This window comes from Ornithorhynchus anatinus, chromosome X5, assembly GCF_004115215.2.
Source record: "Ornithorhynchus anatinus isolate Pmale09 chromosome X5, mOrnAna1.pri.v4, whole genome shotgun sequence".
In the NCBI taxonomy this organism is placed as follows: domain Eukaryota; kingdom Metazoa; phylum Chordata; class Mammalia; order Monotremata; family Ornithorhynchidae; genus Ornithorhynchus; species Ornithorhynchus anatinus.
In genome coordinates this window covers 33,058,081-33,079,130 of record NC_041753.1, presented here as the reverse complement: position 1 = coordinate 33,079,130, position 21,050 = coordinate 33,058,081, and the positions used below count along the sequence as shown (strand labels likewise).

General features: G+C 58.3%; 2 protein-coding genes across 2 annotated transcripts; one reads left to right on the top strand and one right to left on the bottom strand.

The window, feature by feature from the left end:
• Positions 1–447: 447 nt before the first annotated feature.
• On the bottom strand, positions 448–14,387 carry LOC103171182 (GRAM domain-containing protein 2B-like). The gene is made up of 7 exons (XM_029054828.1): positions 14,159–14,387; positions 5,658–5,769; positions 5,398–5,514; positions 4,767–4,851; positions 4,158–4,262; positions 3,514–3,604; positions 448–1,582 (listed from the first exon to the last, which is right to left on the bottom strand). Exons 2-7 carry the CDS (start codon positions 5,710–5,712, stop codon positions 1,541–1,543), a joined length of 495 nt encoding a protein of 164 aa, XP_028910661.1. The 5' UTR covers positions 5,713–5,769; positions 14,159–14,387; the 3' UTR covers positions 448–1,540.
• On the top strand, positions 14,382–20,331 carry LOC100075368 (phosphorylated adapter RNA export protein-like). Its single transcript, XM_007655661.3, has 4 exons — positions 14,382–14,506; positions 15,198–15,306; positions 18,840–19,414; positions 20,227–20,331. Exons 1-4 carry the CDS (start codon positions 14,427–14,429, stop codon positions 20,264–20,266), a joined length of 804 nt encoding a protein of 267 aa, XP_007653851.3. The 5' UTR covers positions 14,382–14,426; the 3' UTR covers positions 20,267–20,331.
• The last annotated feature ends 719 nt before the right edge of the window (positions 20,332–21,050 follow it).

Below are 21,050 nucleotides of genomic sequence, written 5' to 3'. Positions count from 1 at the left end.
TAGCCATCTTACCTCCCTACTCTATTGTCCTCTCCCAATTGTTCTGCCTACTGTGAGCACTCAAATGCCACTGAGTGTTGCTATTGTCACTAGTATTTGCTTGTACCCCCTGGTTGGAGGAACTTGGAGAAGAATAGGAGGGATGAAACGTTTAGGTGGGGAAATACAAACTTACCTTACAGGATGGTTGTCAGGTGAACAGGATCCTTAGGCTCCTTCCACTTCACCCTCAGAGGCCCAGGCTGCTGGAGTGGATTGGATTGAAGTTCTGGTGCTGTGGCTCAGTAGTGCAATGGAAAAGACAGCCCGAAGAAACACTTAAGAATACCCTCCAGTATACATGTTCAAATCTCAAGCCATGTTCAATAGAAAACTCCCTCTGGTGTTTCTGGGGATAGGACCAGTTTTAGAGTTTATTTTGGAAAAAAGGAAAAGGCCACCTGGAAATTATTTGCACTAAACATTTATTAAAAGCCATGGGTGGAGCAGAAACTGCCTAGTGCATTTAACAAAACAAATGTAACCAATTTACCTACTTCACTAGCTTATTGGATTAAATGTTTAAGTGTGTGACAAAAATAACGATAAAACACTATGACAGAAATTGAATATACCTAAAGGTGCTAAAGAATCCTAAATAATTGAGTGCCAACCAAAAAACTAGAATGGTGAATGAAAATAAATCACTATTTCTTAACCTGAGGCAGCAAGGAGAAAAACATCAGACAGTTACATGTTGACATGAACTCGAGTGTTCATAGATTCCTCTTTGGAAAGATGTCAAACAGCCAAGCTGTAAATTTCAACATCTCATTTTTAATTTGCCAACACGTTGCCTGCAAAGATTGTGGGAGGATTCAGAAGGATGGGAACCGCCAAACCGAGCAGGTTCTAATCTGATCCTTCTGCCTCATGTCTCCCACCTCCTGTAATCAGAACATTGCCTACAACCACCTACTGACCTTAACCAAAAACAAAATAAAACTCACACTAAGGAGGTTTAGCCTACATTGTTTCCTATGATTTTCAAGCCCACTCTAAACACTGTAAAGTTTACAGGTTATTTCAGCAGGAGATGAACAGCAGTACAAAACGACCACACAAGAGACCCGCTTGTTGGAACAACCACCCGCTATGGTTTTGTATGACTGTGATGCCCATCTTTTTCGGGGACCTGGCTACTGGCTTGTCAGAGCCGGGGTTTTTGAGTTGGAAGCCAGGGTGAAAGATGCCAAGGTGGGGGAAGGAAGTCGGAGATTGGGGAGGTGCCGTTCTGCAGTAAAAGAAGCCATCTGATTCCAGAGCAGTCCTGCAGAATCCTTCCTTCTCCAGAGACAGGATCAGCTTTCTTCAGGAGAGGTGTTGAAACACAGTCCTCAGAGCGTCAGGTTTAACTCAGGTTGCCGAAGAACCCTCTTTCTTGCAGTTTGGATTCGGTGCTGATCATGTCTCCGCCGACTTGAGTTCTCTCCTGGGGCTCAGAGTGGGCTTGTTAAAGTGGAATTGTAGGCATCAGGTTGACCCGGAAGGGCCGGGTCAGTCAGTTGTCATTTTCAAGCAGCTTCTGCAGGTTGTCTTGTATCTTGAAACAACAGCAGAGAAGCCCCATTACCAACCATCCCCATACAACTGAGACACTCTCCCCCTGCGGAAGCTTGAAAAGAGTTTCCATGGCTCCTCGAGCTGATAGGGCAGAGGCATTGCCAACTTGCGTCTATGACCAAGAGGCCAGAGCCATGGGCAAGCAGGAAGTGCCCTCCGCTCTGCACCCCGTGTGTCCTAAACGAGGCTGTAACGGGGATGAACTCACCCTCGAGCCAACAGGCCTCTGTCCCTGGGGTCAAACTGTTTGCCGGCATGCCCACGGGCAACTAGAAGCTTCGCTGGGCAACAAAAGACAGATGGGGGCCCAGCACATCAAGCAGCCTAAGTGGCCGGTGAGGATGCTCAGCCGGACGGGTTAGGGCTGAGGCGACAGGGCAGAGTGGTTCCCCTTCACATTTTCAGCGTGGCTGCTCGGATACCGAGCTGGGTCGTGGATTGGTTTGCCGACCAACACTGCCCCCACCACGGCCACCTTGTTCTAAACCTGGGGACATTCATTGTGGCTGCCAGATACCGGCCATCTTTGGGCCCGGCCCCTCGAAGGGCTGACCTCGTCGGCAAAGTCAGGGTTCTCTTGATGGACAGCTTTGATCGTCATTTGGTTTTCCAAAGAACCCAGAAAGAGACAGAAAAAGACAAAATACCCAAAGAATACCATGGGGAAAACCCAAATGGGCTCTCTGCTCTTGTTTCTCCGCCTTCACCCAGCCTCTTTCAGCCAGGACTCTGGCTGAACTAAACTGGCCTTAGTCTAAATTTGCACCCCCTCCTACAGCGAGCATTGTCCCAAGAGGAATAGTGCAACCCTGTTCTACCCTATTTTGTGGGGTTTCATAGGAAGGGGAAAAGGAAAGAAAGGGATGAATATGAGAAAAAGGGAGGGAGAAGGCTGGAAGAAGAAGCTCTTTGGGGAGAGCGGCTGTAAAGTCATTATGCTACAGATAAGCAATGAAGTACTTTTTAAATAAATGCCAAACATTTGCCAGCCCACATAAGGTTTCAGTTTATAATTTTAAAAAAAACTTGTCCCTTTTTCGGGAAGGCGAGGTCCTGTGTTACAGGAAGGTGAGCACTGTTAATGAGCATCATAAGAATTTGAGGGTATTTATCAAAGCACCTAGCATGGGCCAAGCACCATGCTAAGTGATGGGGTAGGTATCAGATAATCATTCTGACCTGGAACACCATGTGCAACATGAGGTGCGTCCCAGGTGGAAAGAGAACACGTATTCCCGCTCCACCTCATTGGCGAGGAAACCACAGCACAAAGAGGTTGCCTGACATGCCTCGGGTGACCCGGCCAGCGAGTGACCAAACCAGGATTAGAACCCGGGCCTCCTGATGCCTCATCCCACACTCCCCATTAGGCCATGCTGCTTCCTTACGGGAAATCCATAAGTGTGTCTCAAAATGCGAAGAAATCCCCTGAGTCCAGAAGAAGTGGATGTGGGTAATTTAGTCAGTATCGACTCTGCAAGCTGGAGGTCGCTTTCCTCTTGCCTTTCCCAGAACTAATGGGAACCCTGGTCCAAGGTGAGCCACGGGGCGGGAGAGAGCTCCAACCCCTCCTGTCTGGCTGTGACCACCACATCGACGATCCCCAGAAGTTGTTGCATTCAGAGCCTTGGCATCAACAGAATTTCCACAGACGGCTGGGCGGCGGCCATCTGCCTACGGTGAGCCCGGCTAGCGCAGCTCACTTTCCCGAAGGGATGAACTCGTGAGGAGAGCAAAAGCCAGAGGGCAACACAGGGGGCCGGGGTCCCACCAGCATCCAGCTCGGCCCAAGTCTGCTGTCGCTGCTGGGGGACCTGAACTCTGGGCGGCTGGAAAGCCACGCCTCCCTCCCTCCTCCTCCAACCACCCCCACCTCCGGTCACAGGAGCAGATGGAGAAAAGAAAAGGTACCTTTTCCAGTTTAAGGATGTTGGCCGTTAGCTCCTCGCAGATGACGCCCACGGTGTCAAGCACCTGGGATCCCACTTCCGATGGCTTCTTTCTGTAGGGAGGAAATAAAGCAACGAGGGTGACCCGGGCCCGGAAGGAGACGGGGACACGGGAGGGTCGGGCGCCCCGTCCCCCGACTCCCCGGACCCTCCCCCAGCATTGTCTCTGGGGGAAAGGTCAGCAAACAGAGGGGCTCGATTCTGTTCCCTGCCACGGCCGGCTATTTTCTCACAGCCCAAGAGGTGCAAGAGCTTGGCTTTGTCCCGAGGCCCTGTCCTTCCGCCCTTCTGCTCCCCATTTGGCAGCCAAGGAATCAATTGAGCGATGGGATTTATCGAGCGCTTATTCTGTTGGGACACTGAGCTTTTTCACCCACCCGCCCTCACACGGTTTCACGCATAATGCTCGTATGTCTTACTTTAAGACTAGAAAAAGGTTGCCCCTTTGGACTTCGGGGTAGCCAAGAGGTTTCCAAAAGAGCAACAGCACTCGGCCCCGAGAAGGTGGAAGCGTGTTCTCTGCCTCGTCGGTGGCCTATCCGCATAGCGACTCGAGAACGCAAGCCCGGACCCAGCTGGTGCCCAAACGGAAGCTGAAAATCTTACTCGGCATTGTAGGATTCGAGGTAGGTGGCCAGGGACTCAACTCTCTTCTCTAGATCATAAATTTTGCATCTCATGTAGATGATACAGACGATAACTGCCCAGAAACTAGGGGGAAAGAAAACACCACCACATACATCCTCTCACTGTGGTTCGGGCCCCACGAGAGACAGTCCATCCAATCAGGGAAAGGAGTCAGCTGGGGTGAGGACAGAGTGCCCCTAGGGTGACCGACTCCGTCGGTGGGCTGTTGAGGACGGGCTCTTTCGGCCCAGCTCCGTGAGGGGCTCCGGCTCAGCTCCCCACCTGCTTCGGAGGCTCCCTCGGGGCTGGGGACACTGAGGGGACGTGGCTTCACCAAACCCCAGAGGGCTGCCCCCGACCCCCTCACCCGCCCCGCGGCCCCCCCCGCCCCCGGCTGGAAGAGGTCATGGAACGGGACCGAACGCCAGCTCTGGATCTGGAGGAAGAGGGCAGGACTGCCTAGTGGGAAGCGACTGGGAATCAGGAGCCCCAGCTTCGGGTCCCCGCTCTGACACTGATCTACTGTGTGACCTGGGGCAAGTCCCTTAAGCCCCCCGGGGCCTCAGGTTTCCTCTCGGTGTCACTCACAGAATTGCATAGAAAACGAGAACGCGGTGAAAAGCCAGAGGTTTCCGAGACTCACGGAAGTGCTCGCGGGTTCCAAAGGAGGCACCTCGGGGCAAGAGGATAAACGCACCTTCTTAACACGCTACAACATGGTGGTTCTCCTCCCTGCTCCCCCTCCCCCCTCCCCCAACCCCCGCCACCCCCGCGGGTCCAAGATACAGACACTTTCTCCCTTGAGGTGTGGGTTTCACTAGGTGAGCTGCACAGAGAACGGCGGGGAGAGCACCTGCACCGTCACTGAGGCGGCGATACTAGCGGGCCAGGTCCATCCAGAACGTAGCCCCGGGGTCATACGGGGACTGACTCTTTCAGAAATATTACATTGTATTCTCCCAAGCACTTAGTACATTCCTTCGCACACAGTCGGCGCTCAATAAATGCGATGGAATGAAATCAGCAACAGGGGGACAGGATGCAGAAATGAAGCCTAGGGGTGGTATCAAAAACCCTATTTCGGCCCATGGTTTCGGCATGGCCTAGGGGCCCGAGCACAGGCTGGGCGGTCAGAAGGACCTTCGTTTCGATCCCTTCGCTGTGCCTCGGTTAACTCACCCGTCAAATAGGGATTTGAGAAAACCGCATTTTTCGTTACCCTGTCTGAAGAAGGTCTTGGGTTTCGCCTCAGGCTCCTGGCTCTGATCCATCCGTACTGGTTTTACCTCCCTTTTGATGACTTTCAAAGTCGCCTGAGACTCCGTCACGTGGAAATCTGTCAACGGACGAGGACTAGATGAGGCATCTCCCCCCGAGACTTTTAAAAGATGGGCCCAACTAGAAACCAAGCCAAAGCCAGGATGCGCAAGGCAGGGACAGATATCCCGTGGCCCCAGTAGAGTCCCGGAGCCCACGGACCTTGAAAATTTTCGAATTCCGGGGCTTTGGGCTCGGAATTGCTGAATTCTTCCATCTCCGGCCTCTTCCGCGGCGCTGCGCCACTCCGATCTGAGACCTCTTCTCTGAACTCCTGAAGGCAAGAATGAAACGAGTCAATCGATCCACCAATCGATCGATCGTCGGTATTTATTCGGCACCTGCTGTGAGCAGTGCACTGTCTTAAGCGACAGACGGGATCCCTGCCCCCGAGGAGCCAACGATCCCTCCTACTTGGACCGCGAGCCCCACGTGGGACGGGGACCGCGTCCGACCCCATCGCCTCGGCTCTCCCCCGGCGTGGAGTGTAGTGCCGGGCACAGAGGAACTTCTTAACGAATACCCCGATTATTACAATCTAGCGAGTAACACATATTGGTCGGAAATCTAAAGGCCACTTTTCCTCTAGCAAATCGGACAAAGCGGAGCTACTTTTCTTGTCACCGCTTGCATCGGTGGTTTCCCATCGTACGCGTCCTGACGGGACCTGCCATTCCTCCCAAACCAGGTTCGGTCTGATGGGCCCGACCAGTCCCGCGAGGCTGGCGTCCACGAGCCGGGCCCGTCAGCTCCGTGAGGGGCTCCGGCAACAACCGCTGTCTCTTTCCCGCCACCCTCGGTGGCGGCCCAGGTGACCCTCGTGTGAGATAAGACCCTGGGTGTCAGTGGCTCTGAGGGGGTCAAGGCGGAGAGGGCAAGATGACGAGGAGAAGGAGGAGGAGGAGGAGAAGGAGGAGGAGGAGGAGGAGGAGGAGGAGAAGGAGGAGGAGGAGGAGGAGGAGGAGAGGACGCAAGGTGACTCCTAGGGTAATGGGGAACTGCAAGAGTCGAGGTCTTGGGTTCTCTGTGCACAACTCACTGTCCACCGGGATGAATCGTCCCATGTCATCCCGAGGTTCACGTCGCGATAAGGTATTTGAGGCCAGGGATGACTACTTGTAAAGTTCATTCAATCGCATTTATTGAGCGCTCCCTGTGTGTACAGAGCACTGTACTAAGCGCTTGGAAAGTACAATTCAGAGATAAGGAGAGACAATCCTTGATTGATTCATTCATTCAATCAGTCGTGTTTACTGAGCACTTACCGTGTGTGCAGAGCACTGTACTAAGCGCTTGGAAAGTACAATTCGGCAACAGATAGAGACAATCCCTACCCACCAACGGTCTCACAGTCTAGAAGCCAGGAGACAGACAGCAAAACAAAGCAAAACAAGTAGACAGGCATCAACACCACCAATATAAATAAAGAGAATTCCAGATATATACATATCATTAACAAAATCAATAGAATGATAAATATGCAAGTACATACACAAGTGCCGTGGGGCAGGGAGGAGGTAGAGCAGAGGTAGGGAGTTGAGGTGATGGGGAGGGGAGGAGGAGGACAGGAAAAGCAGGGGCTCAGTCTGGGATCACTGATCACGCCTGATAACACCGGGCTTACAGTCTGGGGGGCACTGGGGGGGAGAGACAGACAGCAAATCAAGTAAACAGGCATGGATATAAATAAATGGAATTATAGATATACACCTATAAACCTAAGTGCTGTGGGGCAGGGAGTGGGGGAAGAGCAAAGGGAGCGAGTCGAGGTGAGGCGGAAGGGAGGGGGAGCTGAGGAAGGGGGGGGCGTAGTCTGGGAAGGCCTCTTGGAGGAGGTGTGCCTTCAGTAGGGCTCCGACTGGGGGGAAGAGTGATTGTTTGGCAGATTTTGAGGAGGGAGGGAGTTCCAGGCCGGAGGTAGGACGGGGACCAGGGGTCGACGGTGGGACAGGCCAGATCGAGGCCCAGTGAGAAGGTTAGCACCGGAGGAGCGGAGTGTGCGGGCTGGGATGCAGAAGGAGAGAAGAGAGGCGAGGTCAGAAGGGGCAAGGTGATGGAGAGCTCTGAAGCCAACAGTGAGGAGCTTTTTGTCCGATAACGGCGGTTGATAGGCAAACCCTGGAGATTTCTGAGGAGGGGGTGACGTGCCCCGGACGTTTCCGTAGAAAGATCATCCGGGCAGCACAGCGAAGTACGGACCCAAGTGGCGAGAGGCAGGAGGTTGGGAGGTCAGAGAGGAGGCCGACGCAGTAATCCGGTCGGGATGGGATGAGCGACCGTAGGGTCGGGGTAGCGGTTTGGATGGAGAGGAAAGGATGGATCCCGGCGACGTCGCGAAGGTGAGACAGGCAGGATTTGGCGACGAATTGGATACGTGGGGTGAGTGAGACAGCGGAGTCGAGGATGACCTTTGGGCCACTGGCAGAGGAAGAGCGGAAAGAGGGACCTGGGATCAGAGAAGGTGATTTGGGGAGGGACTGTTTGGGGGGGGGACGAAGAAGAAGGAAGAACGGGGATGCGGTGCAAGGAAGGAAAGGGAAGGAGGGAGAAGACAGGGAGGAGGGGACGGGGCCAGACCTTGGGCTGGAGGATCTCCCTTCGGCACAACGCACGGCTCGGCCCACCGCCGCCGACCGTGGATCCCCCCTTCCGCACGACACGCGGCTCGGCCACCAACTGTCACGGCGGCCTCCTCAACGTTCTATAACGGTTCTCGCCCAGCGCTGCGATAGAGTCCAGGAGAGGGTGAGTTAAGACACGGTTCCCGGCTCACATTCCAAAAGTGGGGCAGGGAGATTGGATTGAAGAGATTGAAACGAGAAAGGCAGAATGGCAGTGGAGTTCAAGGGCGGCTACCGTCTTTGCACGCCGATCCGATTGCAGGTGGACCTGGGCTCGTTTCAGGATCATCATCATCGTGATGGATGCCGTTGTTGTTGTTACGGTTGTTTCGTACTAACTACGTGGCGAGCGCCCTTCTAAGGGCAGGGATGGGTCCTAGTAAATCGGGTAGGACCCAGCGCCTGGCCCGCAGTCTAAGGAGGAGGTCCGGCAGCCATTTCATCCCCATTTTACAGCTGAGGAAACGGAGGCAGAGAGGAGTTATGAGACTCGCCCAAGGTCACACACAGCAAGCGATGGGCAGAGGTGGGATGAGAACCCAGACCCTCTGACTCCCGGGCCCGGGCTCTTCCCGCTAGACCACGCCGCTCGTAAACGCTTTTCCATCCGTCCCCCCTTGGAGAGCGGAAGCTCCTTGTGGATAGGGAAGGCGTCCCGTGGTTCTGTTGACCTTTCCCAGCTCTGAAAATCCCCGCTTGAGTCAATCGATCCATCCGTCTGCGACCGACCTGACCGCCCAGCATCCACCCCAGCGCTCAGAAGAGTGTCAGCCACACGGTGAGCGCCTCACACAGGGCACAGTGGTGATAACAACGATAACCACAGCGGTTATAATAAAGATACTACAAGGAAAAAGTTGGCTCATTCGATCGTTCGCTCAATCCTATTTCTTGAGCGCCGACCGTGCGCAGAGCACTGTGCTAAAGCCCTCGGGACGTACGCTCCAACGAGAGAGAGAGAGACGGCACGTCGACGGGCAATCGAATATGCGGGCCTACCGAATGGTCCCCCCGGACTTCTCGTGCTATTTTGTCTCTATTATCATTTCGGTCTTTCTGCGTGAGCCTGAGCGAGTGCACCGATCGATCGAGTGATTGATCGACTGACTGACTGACAAGGATATCAGTGGCACTCTGTGGAACGCGGACCACGTGCCAGGCACCGGATCGAGCGCTGGGAGAGCTACGAGATGATCCCATCCCACACAGTCCCCGTCCCACCGGGGACTCGACAGGTGACTCGGGCTGGTATAGGGTGGCTGTTTGGAGGCAGAGGAAGGGGTGTAACCTTTCTGTCTGTGACGGGTGGTCGCCCTGGGTACCAAAGGGCCCAAGGGGGTCGGACAGGGCCCCGTGGTGCAATAGGGGGTCCATCTCGGTTACAGAAGCCTCAGGCCACAGTGCCAAGGCACAGAGGTGTCTGCGTGGGGGGCAGCAGGTGCCCAGCGAAGTTATCAGGGCGGAGGAGCGGCTGCCGCCCCTACCTGCGATGGGATAGATGAGGACGTCCAGAGGTGGGGGAGCGGAGAGAAGACGAGGGAGCGGATGAGGTGAAGGCGGCGGGACAGAGCTGAGGGAAAGGACTAGGTGAGGGCGGCGGGCAAGAGTTGGGGAGGGCAGAGGAGGTGAGGGTGGCGGGCAAGAGCCGAGGAGAGCAGAGGAGGCGAGGGCGGCGGGAAAGCCCTGAGGAGAGCAGAGGAGGCGAGGGCGGCGGGCAAGAGCCGAGGAGAGCAGAGGAGGCGAGGGCGGCGGGCAAGAGCCGAGGAGAGCAGAGGAGGCGAGGGCGGCGGGCAAGAGCCGAGGAGAGCAGAGGAGGCGAGGGCGGCGGGAAAGCCCTGAGGAGAGCAGAGGAGGCGAGGGCGGCGGGCAAGAGCCGAGGAGAGCAGAGGAGGCGAGGGCGGCGGGCAAGAGCCGAGGAGAGCAGACGAGGCGAGGGCGGCGGGAAGGGGCTGAGGGAGCGGACGAGGTGAGGGCCGTGAGGTCTCGGGCCCTAGCCACTGGATTATCACCAACGGAGAGGATTTAGCGCCCGACTGAAGAATACGGGAGGTGAAATGGGGGGCGGGGGGGGGGGCGGATCAAGGATGTCACGTCTCTGGACTTCAGGTCTAGAAGGGAAGAGGTGAGGCGAGCCCATCAGGCGGGAGAGAGGAGCTCGGTGTCGGAAAGGATTTAAGAGGAAAGACTTGGACTTGCAGTAGAGGAGGCATCTTCACACTGGGCCAAGGCGGGTCCCGTGGCCCGGGGACCAGGTCAACAGAGCAGCGGGCGTCAGCAGTCAGCTCTATAGACTCCCGGCTCAAAAGGCTTCGCTATGAATTGGCGTTCGGGTCCCTCCTCCCTCCCTTCCCCGCCCAAGGGAAAGAGTCCAGTCCCGGCGAGTCGGAAGACCAGAGTTCGAATTCTGCCCGGGCCGCCTCGGAACCTGTCTGGAAACGCCGTTGAAGTGGACCCACAGCTACTTTCAAGTTTGGCCTCTGGAACCCCCGCTCCATTACAGGTAAACTCCCTTTCATCCATGACCTTTTCCTTTCCCGCTCTCTCCTCCTCCTCGCCCTTTCGGAAACTTGGCTCACTCCCGAAGACACGGTCTCCGCCGCTGCTCCCTCCGGCGGTGGCCTCTCCTCCTCCCACTCCCCCAGACTCACCGGAAAGGGAGGAGGCGTCGGCTTCCTCCTCTCACCCCGTTGCCGCTTCCGCACTATCCCTCCTCCCCCTTCCCTCTCCTTCCTCTCCTTCGAAGCCCATATCATTCGCCTCTACCATCCCCTCCAGGTACTTGTCGCTGTCATCTACCACCCTCCCGGTCCCACCTCCGACTTCTTCAACCACCTAGACCCCTTCCTCACCTTCCTTCTCTCCTTCTCTCTGCCCACTCTGATCCTCGGAGACTTCAACATCCACATGGATGCACCCGACGACTCCTCTGCCGCCCGCCTGCTATCCCTCCTCGACTCTGCCGACCTCCCGCTCCACCATACCTCGCCCACTCACCGACTCGGTCACACCCTCGATCTGGTCATCTCCTACTGCTGCACTACCTCCTCCCTCACTGACTCTGAAATCCCTCTCTCTGACCATAAGCTTCTCACCTGCCTCATCTCTCACACTCCCTCCCCCTGCAAATCTTTGCTACTCCCCCACAGGGACCTCCGCTCTCTTGATCCCATCCATCTTTCCAAAAGCATCTCTCCCCACCTTGCCCTCCTGTCCTCTCTTCCCACTCTCGATGATCAGGTCACCGCTCTCAACTCCACCCTCTCTACTCATCTCAACTCTCTCGCGCCCCCCGCTCCCCCCCCCCCCCCCGCCGCTCTCGCTCCACTAACCCACAGCCCTGGGTCATCGCCTCTGTCCGCCTCCTACGCTCCTATGCTCGGGCCGCCGAGCGCTGCTGGCCAAAGTCCAAGCACCAAGCCGACCTCACACATTTCAAATTCATCCTTTCCTGCCTTAACTCTGCCCTCTCCTCCGCCAGGCAAAACTTCTTCTCCTCCCTCATCGACACCCATCCCCATCATCCCCGCCAATTGTTCCGGACCTTCAACTCTCTCCTTAGGCCCGCCCCCGTTCCTCCCCCTCCCCCATCCCTCACCCCCAGTGATCTGGCCACCTACTTCATCACTAAAATTAACACAATCAGGTCTGAGCTCCCCAAATCCCTCCCCCTCTTGCCTCCCCTCCCCCCCCCCCGCCCCCAACCCTCTCCCCTACTTTCCCATCCTTCCCTGCAGTATCCTCAGAGGAGATCTCCTCCTTCCTCGCAAGTGCCACCCCCTCCACCTGTGTCTCGGAGCCCATTCCCGCTCACCTTATAAAAACCATCGCCCCTGCCCTCCTCCCCTCCTTAACTTCTCTCTTTAACCACTCACTCTCCAATGGCTTCTTCCCCTCTCCCTTCAAACATGCCCATGTCTCCCCCATCCTAAAAACCCCCCCTCTCGACCCCACGTCCCCTTCCAGTTATCGCCCTATCTCCCTCCTACCCTTCCTTTCCCAGATCCTAGAACGGGTCATCTACACTCGCTGCTTAGAATTCCTTAACTCCCATTCTCTCCCGGACCCCCTCCAATCTGGCTTCCGTCCCCTCCACTCTACCGAGGCTGCTCTCTCTAAGGTCACCCGTGACCTCCTTCTTGCCAAATCCGATGGCTCCTACTCCATTCTAATCCTCCTTGACCTCTCAGCCGCCTTTGACACTGTCGACCATCCGCTTCTCCTCCATACCTTATCTCACCTTGGCTTCACGGACTCCGTCCTCTCCCGGTTCTCCTCTCATCTCTCTGGCCGGTCATTCTCGGTCTCCTTCGCTGGCTCCTCCTCCCCCTCCCATCCTCTAACTAACTGTAGGAGTTCCTCAAGGGTCAGTTCTTGGCCCTCTTCTGTTCTCCATTTACACTCACTCCCTCGGTGAACTCATCCGCTCTCACGGCTTCGACTACCATCTCTACGCAGATGACACGCAGATCTACATCTCTGCCCCTGTCCTCTCCCCCTCCCTTCAGGCTGGTACCTCCTCCTGCCTCCGGGACATCTCCACCCGGATGTCTGCCCGCCACCTAAAACTCAACACGGCCAAAACTGAGCTCCTCATCTTCCCTCCCAAGCCCGGTCCTCTCCCTGACTTCCCTATCACCGTGGACGGTACGACCATCCTTCCCGTCTCTCGGGCCCGCAACCTCGGTGTCATCTTTGACTCGGCTCTCTCGTTCACCCCATGCATCCGATCCGTTACCGAGACCTGCCGGTCTCGCCTTTATAATATCGCCAAGATCCGCCCTTTCCTCTCCACCCGAACGGCTACCTTCCTGCTACAGGCCTCTCGTAATATCCCGGCCAGACTACTGTTGTCGGCCTTCTCTCTGATCTCCCTTCCTCCTCTGTCTCCCCACTCCAGTCTATTCTTCACTCCGCTGCCCGGCTCATCTTCCTGCAGAAACGCTCTGGGCCTGTCACTCCCCTTCTTAAAAACCTCCAGTGGTTGCCCATCAACCTCCGCACAAAACAAAAACTTCTCACTCTAGGCTTCGAGGCTCTCCATCACCTCGCCCCCTTCCTACCTCTCCTCCCTTCTCTCTTTCTACTGCCCACCCCGCAAGCTCTGCTCCTCCGCCGCCCACCTCCTCACCGTCCCTCGGTCTCGCCTATCCCACCGTCGACCCCTGGGCCACGTCCTCCCGCGGTCCTGGAACGCCCTCCCTCCTCACCTCCGCCAAACGAATTCTCTTCCCCTCTTCAAATCCCTACTTAAAGCTCACCTCCTCCGAGAGGCCTTCCCAGACCCAGCTCCCCCCTTGTTTCCCTCTGCTCCCTCTACCTCCCCTTCACCTCTCCGCAGCTAAATCCTCTTCTCCCCCCTTTCCCTCTGCTCCTCCCCCCTCCCTCTGCTCCTCCCCCTCTCCCGTCCCATCCCCTCAGCACTGTACTCGCCCGCTCAACTGTATACATCTTCATCACCCTACTGATTTTGTTTAATGAGATGTACATCACCCTGATTCTATTTATTTGCCATTGTTTTCATGAGATGTTCTTCCCCTTGACTCTATTTATTGCCATTGTTCTTGCCTGCCTGTCTCCCCCAATTAGACCGTAAGCCCGTCAAAGGGCAGGGACTGTATCTGGTGCCAAATTGTCCATTCCAAGCGCTTAGTACAGTGCTCTGCACATAGTAAGCGCTCAATAAATACTATTGAATGAATGACTGAATGAATGAATGGACCCTCGCAAGCGGTCAGTCAGTCAGTGCTCTGCACGGAAGAAGCGCTCGAGCAATTCCATGGCCTGGCCGAGCGATGGATCGTTCCGTGACCTCGGGCGAGTCGCTTAACTTCTCGGCGCCTGAGTCTCCCCATCTGGAAAAGGGACATTCGCTATCCGTTCTCCCTCCCACCCAGCCCGTGAGCCCCCGGTGGGACAGGCACCGTGCCCGACGCGACCGTCCCGGGTGGACCCCAGCCTTTACCACAGTGCCGGGCGATCAGCGCCTCCGACAGGCCATCCTCACCGAAGGGACCTTCGTGGGCAGGGGGCACGCCTACCTACCGTGTCACAGTGCACTCTCCGCAGCGCGTAGCGCGAGGGGATCCGCCCGGAGCGAGGGAGGGCCGGCCGTCTGGCTCGCTCGCCGGCGCTCGGGGGTCGCCCCGGAGCCCGAGGCGGCAGAGGGCGCGGCGCGGGGCGGGGCGGGGCAGGGCCCCGTGGCACAATGGAGGTCAGTTTCCCTGCCGGAAGTACGGGGCGGGAGCGCCGAGGCCCAGAAGCCTTTGCGCGGGAGGCAGCGGGGTCGCCGCGGAGCTGTCAGGGCGGAGCCATGGCCGCCGCCGCTCCGAACCACGAGGGGCCGGGAGACGGGCGCCGGAGCAGAGAGGGCGGACAGGGCAAGTGGCAGAGGTGAGAGCGGCGGGGAAAAGCCGAGGGAGCGGCCGGGGTGAGGGTGGCGGGAAGGAGTCGAGGGCGGCGGGAAAGAGCCGAGGGAGGAGAGGGCAGCGGGAAGGAGTCGAGGGTGGCGGGAAGGAGTCGAGGGCGGCGGGAAAGAGCCGAGGGAGGAGAGGGCGACGGGAAGGAGTCGAGGGAGGTGAGGGCGGCGGGAGAGAGGAGAGGAGAGGGCGGCGGGAGGGAGGAGAGGGCGGCGGGAAGGAGTCGAGGGAGGAGAGGGCAGCGGGAAGGGTCGAGGGAGGAGAGGGCGGCGGGAGGGAGGAGAGGGCGGCGGGAAGGGTCGAGGGAGGAGAGGGCGGCGGGAAGGGGTCGAGGGAGGAGAGGGCGGCGGGAAGGGTCGAGGGAGGAGAGGGCGGCAGGAAAGAACCGAGCGAAAGAACAAGGTGAGGGCGGAGGGTAGAAGGGGACGGGGCGGACTAGGTAAGGGCGGGGGGAAGCCGCCGAGGGAGCGGACGAGACAAGAGCGGCGGGAAGAAGACGACGGAGAGGAGGAGGCGAGGGCGGCGGGGAGGAGTCGGGGGAGCCCAGTGGGTGGTGGGGGTCGGGTGGGTGCAGGCGGCGGACAGTGGGACGGACGGGCGGGTCGGGAGAAGGGAGCGACCCCCGCCCGGGCCCCATGCCGCCGTGTCCCCACTCTGCCCCGCAGGACCCCCGGGGACCGGCCCTGCTACGCTCGGCAGCGGGCGGGTTGGGTCCCACCCGGCTGCGTGCAGCCCTGGAAGGAGGACGCGGTTCACGGCCGGGCGGCTGCCGGGGTAAGTGCACGCCGGGCTTCGTCTCGTGGGGCGGCAGGCAACCGTGGGGGAGAAGAGGCCGGGCCACTTGAGAAAGGCGGCCATTCCCTGGCGGTCGCCTCTCCGGATGCCGGCGTTCCATGGTTTCGCCATCGCTCGTGGATGCGGGAGGAAAACACCCCGAGCGAAGCACTGCCTGAAGCCTTGGGCCTCGGGCATTTTTCATCCTCGCGCGTTGGATTGGCCAAGACCTGAGGGGGCCGGAAAGCTTTCCGTTCCTCGGTTTGGGTTTTAAAGCTGGGTTGGGCTGGAAGACGCCCCCGGCCCCATCCGGATTGCGGTGGCGACTCGCATAGAAGACCGGGTTCCCCCTTCAACCCGGCGCGGGAACCACCCGGGCGGAGAGAGCCGGCCGGAGAACAGATCGCCCCGCCCCGCCCCGCCGCCCCGTGTGGTTCTTCGCCCCGCCATCTTCCCGCTCCGTGGGCCCCTCGGCTCTACCGCCTTGTCTTCGGAGAGCCCTTCCTTACTTCCCCGCTTTCTGACCCGAGGGTGTCTCTGTCGCCCAGGCTTGGGGCTGGGGCTGGGGGGGGCAGGGGGCGGGGGGCGGAGAAAAGTTCCTTAGGCAGTGGACGGCCGCCCCGCCCTCGGCCCCACGGCGCTCGGGTCTCGTCTCGGCTTGTGCCGTCAAGTCGGCTCCGATTGGTAGCAATTCCGTGGACGCATCTCTCCCCAGACGCCCCGCCTCCACTTGCGGTCATTCCGGTGCTGAGTCCGTAGAGGCCTGGGGGTCGGGAGGGGAGGGTCAAAGCCGCGGAAGCGGTTTACCATCGCCTTCTCCCGCGCGGTCTGTTTGAGTCTCCGCCTCGACTCTCTCCTCTCCCGCTGCTGCCAGCGCAGGCGAGTTTTGCCTCGTAGCAGGTCGCCTTCCGCTCGCCGGCCACTGCCCGAGCTAGGAGTGGAAGGGGTAGGCCTCTGCTTGACTCGCGCCTATAAGCGCGTCTACCGGTTCTGTGACTCTGCTCTGCCGAGCGCCTTAGTTCAGTGCTCGGCCTAGAAGAAGCACTGAAATATACCATCGATCGATCGACCGATGGCCACTGGGGAGAGGGAAAGATGGGAACCGTCCGGGCGCTTCAGGGATCAAAAAACACAAGGAGCGAGTTGCCTTCTGTAACTCCGCAAAACCGTTGGAAGATAAGTTCTGCTGACACGATTGCAGTGAAACTGAGATAAGGTTTTGCCCTGAGACATTCATTCGTTCGTTCATTCAGTCGCATTCACCGAGCGCTTACTGTGTGCAGAGCCCTGTACTAAGCGCTTGGAAAGTACGACCCAACTGTACTTTCAGTTTACATTGACGTTTACGGTCTAAAGCGTACTCTCCGATTCAGTCTGTACAATTCGGCACCGCATACTGCAGAGCTGACCAGTCTCGGTGACCCTGAACGCCGAAGAAGATCTTTGGAGAACCCAGCTCGCTGTGGCCTTTGAGGAGCACTGACCACCCTTGGGAAGAGCGGGTTCGTCAAACAGGATCGAGAGGGCCGAACCGAGGACACGGCAGGGCCCAGACAGGGAAGAGGGAGGGAGACGCGGAGGTTGGTTCGGGGAACAAGCGGAAGGGGAAGGCAGCGAGGGAAAGAGGGCCGGGTCCCTCCCGGCTATTTTACCTCCAGTGTCCTTACGTTCCGGAGCTCCACGCGATTGGAGGGAGGGAGGGTCGGTGTCCGAGCACGGAGAGAGAGAGAGAGAATAAAAGGTGACGAGGGGATACCGATCAGAGAGCGGGAGAGAAGGAGAGGATGCTGGAGATAGGTGGAGAGGGAGGGGCCGGTGCCCCAGACGCAAACACGCGCCCGCAGATATTCACCTACCTATCTTGGAGCCGGGAAAGCAGGTTACCAATGCGGCGGGAGTCCATTGGAGGACCCGACGACCGCTGCCATGGGTTCAACCCTGCCACCGCAGCCATCACGACTGCGTCTGACGCCGGTTCTCCCAACAGAAGAAGGTCCTCTCGCAGATTCGCTACCCTCCGCCACCCCTCCCCTCCACGCGACCATCCTCGGGAGTGACCGCCGCTGGGGTCAGGTCCTCCGGGGACCCTGCGGGCCGCGGGGCAGGCCGGGGGGACCGGAGGTCCGGAATTCCACCGTGGTGGGGGGGCGAGGCGGGGGGGACGCCAGCCAGGCACTCTGTACCCTCCACTCCATTCCCGATGCCCCTCACGGTGCCCAGGTCGAAGGAAGCCAGGGATTTGGCCCGAGTAGCGAAGAGCACTCTCCATCTACCACAGACTGCTCAGATGCCGTCCTCCGCCGGGGCATGCTAAGAAACCAGTCCCCTACCGCCCCGCAAGTTCCACCCCCCGACGGTTCTCATCCGACCCCCCCGGGGTTGGGGAACAGCGCAGTCTGGGGGCTGGCATATTGCGGGGCAGGGAGGAGGGGGAGACGGAAGGCTGAGGCGTCTGGGCCCTCCATCCCTCCCTCTTGGGAGACGGGAGAAGCCGGTGGAGAAGCCGGTGGCAGCTGCAAGATCACGGCACCCGTATCCCCGGGGTTAACTGAATTCCATAGATTGCCCGACTTCAAGGGCGGACCATTCCTTGTAAATCGAAACCTGGACAGGTTTCCCCTCTGTTTTTTTCTTTTTTCTGGGGTATGCGGTAAACACTCACTACGTGCCCAGCACCGTACCAGATACTGGGGTGGATCCAAGATAATCAGGTCCCACGTGGGGCTCATGGGCTAAGTAGGAGGGAGGACAGGTATCGCTTCTCAGTAAGGCCCCCTCAGTGGGTCTCGCCTCTTTGTACCTTGGGAGTTCGTGTTGGCATATCACCGGAAGGGCTGGATGGGAGGGAGGGCAGGCCAGTGGCCTCTGAGCCGGCCCGGCCCCGGGGCAGCGCCCGTCCAGAGGACGTCTGGAAGGGCCATCTTAAAGGTTCAGACCTGCCCCGGAAGGGGTCTAGTTTGGTAGGCAGCGTGGCCCAGCGATGATGATGTTGGCACTCGTCAAGCACTTACTATGTGCCGAGCACCGTTCTAAGCTCGGGGATAGATACGGGGTAATCAGGTCGTCCCACATGAGGCTCACAGTCTTAATCCCCATTTTCTAGATGTGGCAACTGAGGCACCGAGGAGTTAAGTGGCTTGCCCGAAGTCCCACAGCGGACAGGTGGCGGAGCCGGGAAAGAGCGTGGGCCTGGGAGTCAGACCTGAGTTCCGGCCCCAGCTCTGTCGCCTGTCCGCTGGGTGACCCCGAGCGACTCGTGTCATTTCCCCGTACCTCGGGTCCCTCGTCTGTGAGACGGGGATTAGTCCAGGGAGCCCCGTGTGGGACGGGGACCGTGTCCACCCGGTGATCTCGTCTCTGCCCCGGCGCCGAGTCCGGTGGCCGGCACGTAGTTAGCGCTTTCACAACCACCGTCAGAAAGAACTAAAATATGCCCCCGCCTCCCCTGCCCCCCAATCATTTTGTTTTAATCTCTTTGACGGGATTTTAAAAGTTTTCTTCGGGGAACTTTGTCCTCTCTTGTCCCCGCACAGATGTCATATGGAAGAATCGCACCTGGGACGTGGTCCAGTAGCGCCGCGGCCCGTCCCTCGACGATGAAAGACGAGGGCTCCTCCGAAAGCAGCTCTTCCGAATCGGAGGAGATGGGCTCGGGACCAAAACGAAAGTGGAAGAGATGTTTTTACGCTGGGGCCAACCGAGGGGCTGCCCCGAGCTCTCAGATCCTCCCCCGTCAGAGAGGGAGGAAAGTCAATACTATCTGGTCCAGAGTGCTTGAGGAACAGAACCAGGACGCCTTAACCACTGAGCTCTTCCTGATGGACGTGGAGGATGATGTCGATCGCGGCAGAGAATCGGAAACCTACAATTATCTGCAAGCCAGAAGGCTCAGGTGGCTCCAGGAAAAAGAGAAGTTAGACGAAGAACTGGACGAATACATGCGGAGAGCCGATCGAATGGAAAAGGAAGAGGGGGGAAGTGGACAGAGCCGTCAGGTACCCAGGCGGCCCGTCAGAGAGAGGCTGGGGCCCAGGGAAGAATACAGTAGATGGCGTGCTGTTGCTGGAGAGAAATCGGAGGAGGAGGCTGCAGAAGAAATATTCTCCAGGTGAGAACTAGATTCTACCGACTGCCGCTTTCAACCAGCACGGCAAGTTAGCAGGAAACCCCGCAGCCGGAATCCAAGAGGAGCCCCGGGTCGAGTAAGCCATCGGCTCACGGTCCAGGGCCGGGGGGACCGTCGCGTGTCCGCCGCCCCCGATGGCGGCGGCCGCGTGACCCCCCCCCGACGAGGAGCGGGACGGTGGCATGACCCCCGGCCCGATGGGCGAGGACGGCGAGCCGCTCGGCCCCTCCCTGCGATCGATTGCTCGATCGGGCAGTCGGTCGATCAGTGGTATCTGCCGCGCGCCGGGCCCTGTGCTCAGCGAGGGAAGAGTTACCTGACGACAGAGTCGGCGGAGATGATCCCTGCCTGCTGGGAGTTTACTGGACTCCCAAGGGCCTAGTTCGCTGTCCCGTGCACCTTAGGTGCTCAGGAAAGACCCGTGAACGATGAATGCATCTGCCATCCACAGTAGTCGTAATAATGGCGGTGATCATCGTCGTCACTGTGGGGTCCGTTAAGTGCTCAGTGCGGGCCAGGCACCTTACTGAGCCCTGGGATCGATGCAAGCCGATTGGGTTGGATACCGTCCCTGTCCCCCGTGGGGCTCGCCGTCGCGAACCCCATTTTACCGGCACGGTAACCGAGGCGCAGGGAAGTGCGGCGACTCGCCAAGCTCACCCAGCGGACAGGCGGCGGAGCGGGATTAGAACCCAAGACCTTCCGGCTCGCAGGCCCGTGCTCCGATGGGATTTTAACGGTTCTCCGATGGTCCGGCGCGGTGCCTGCTTAACTTTTGCGTTTTGTCTATGTAGGCCGGGAGGAGGTGAGGACAACATGGAGGAGTTTATCTGAAAAGCACCCCTAGCACGAGTGACGAATGAACGGAAGTAAAAGTTCCTTGTGACGCTACGACGGAAGGATCGTGAAATTCATTCATTCATTCATTCATTCATTCAGTAGTATTTATTGAGCGCTTACTAGGTGCAGAACACTGTACTTGGCGCTTGGAATGTACAATTGGGCAACAGATAGAGACAATCCCCGCCCAGCGACGGGCTCGCAGTCTAAACGGGGGAGAAAGACAGCAAAGCAAAACAGAACAAAACAAAAGCAAGACATCATCATCAAGTTAAATAGAATCAAGGGGACGTACACCTCATTAGGAAAACAAATTGGGTAATATATACAAATGAGCACAGTGCTGAGGGGAGGGAAACGGGGGAGGGCTCCGTCTGGGAAGGCCTCTTGGAGGAGGTGAGCTCTCAGTAGGGCTTTGAAGGGGGGAAGAGAGTGAAATGTTTTCTTTCCTCTCATAGCAGGTCAAGTCCTCCCCTCCGTTCACCTCTCACCTCTCCTGTCCTTCCTTCCTCCCTTCCTCCCTTCCTCCCTTCCTCCCTTCCTCCCTCCCTCCCCTCCCTCCCCTCCCTCCCCCGCCCACCCTCCCTCCCTTTCCCTCCCCACTCTGGGGCGACTGTGGCTGACACGTCAGTGAAAGTTGCCTCAGTCTCACTGGCTCGCGTAGAATACACACGAGCAGTCTTGGGACCTAACGCCACCGTCGGCGTCTGGGAACTGCACGTCGGCATCAGAGCGCCTGTACCCGGGACCAGTTTTCTCCCAGGAACCGTTGTCGTGG

Excerpts from the sequence above, each read along its gene's own strand:
- LOC103171182 (XM_029054828.1), bottom strand. The coding sequence starts at position 5,712 with ATGGAAGAATTCAGCAATTCCGAGCCCAAAGCCCCGGAATTCGAAAAT. Across the intron at positions 5,515-5,657 it reads GGAATTCGAAAATTTTCAAG|ATTTCCACGTGACGGAGTCT; the intron begins GTCCGTGGGCTC and ends GTCCGTTGACAG. Across the intron at positions 4,263-4,766 it reads CTCGTTTTCTATGCAATTCT|TTTCTGGGCAGTTATCGTCT; the intron begins GTGAGTGACACC and ends CTTTCCCCCTAG.
- LOC100075368 (XM_007655661.3), top strand. The coding sequence starts at position 14,427 with ATGGCCGCCGCCGCTCCGAACCACGAGGGGCCGGGAGACGGGCGCCGG. Across the intron at positions 14,507-15,197 it reads GGACAGGGCAAGTGGCAGAG|GACCCCCGGGGACCGGCCCT; the intron begins GTGAGAGCGGCG and ends TCTGCCCCGCAG. Across the intron at positions 15,307-18,839 it reads ACGGCCGGGCGGCTGCCGGG|ATGTCATATGGAAGAATCGC; the intron begins GTAAGTGCACGC and ends GTCCCCGCACAG.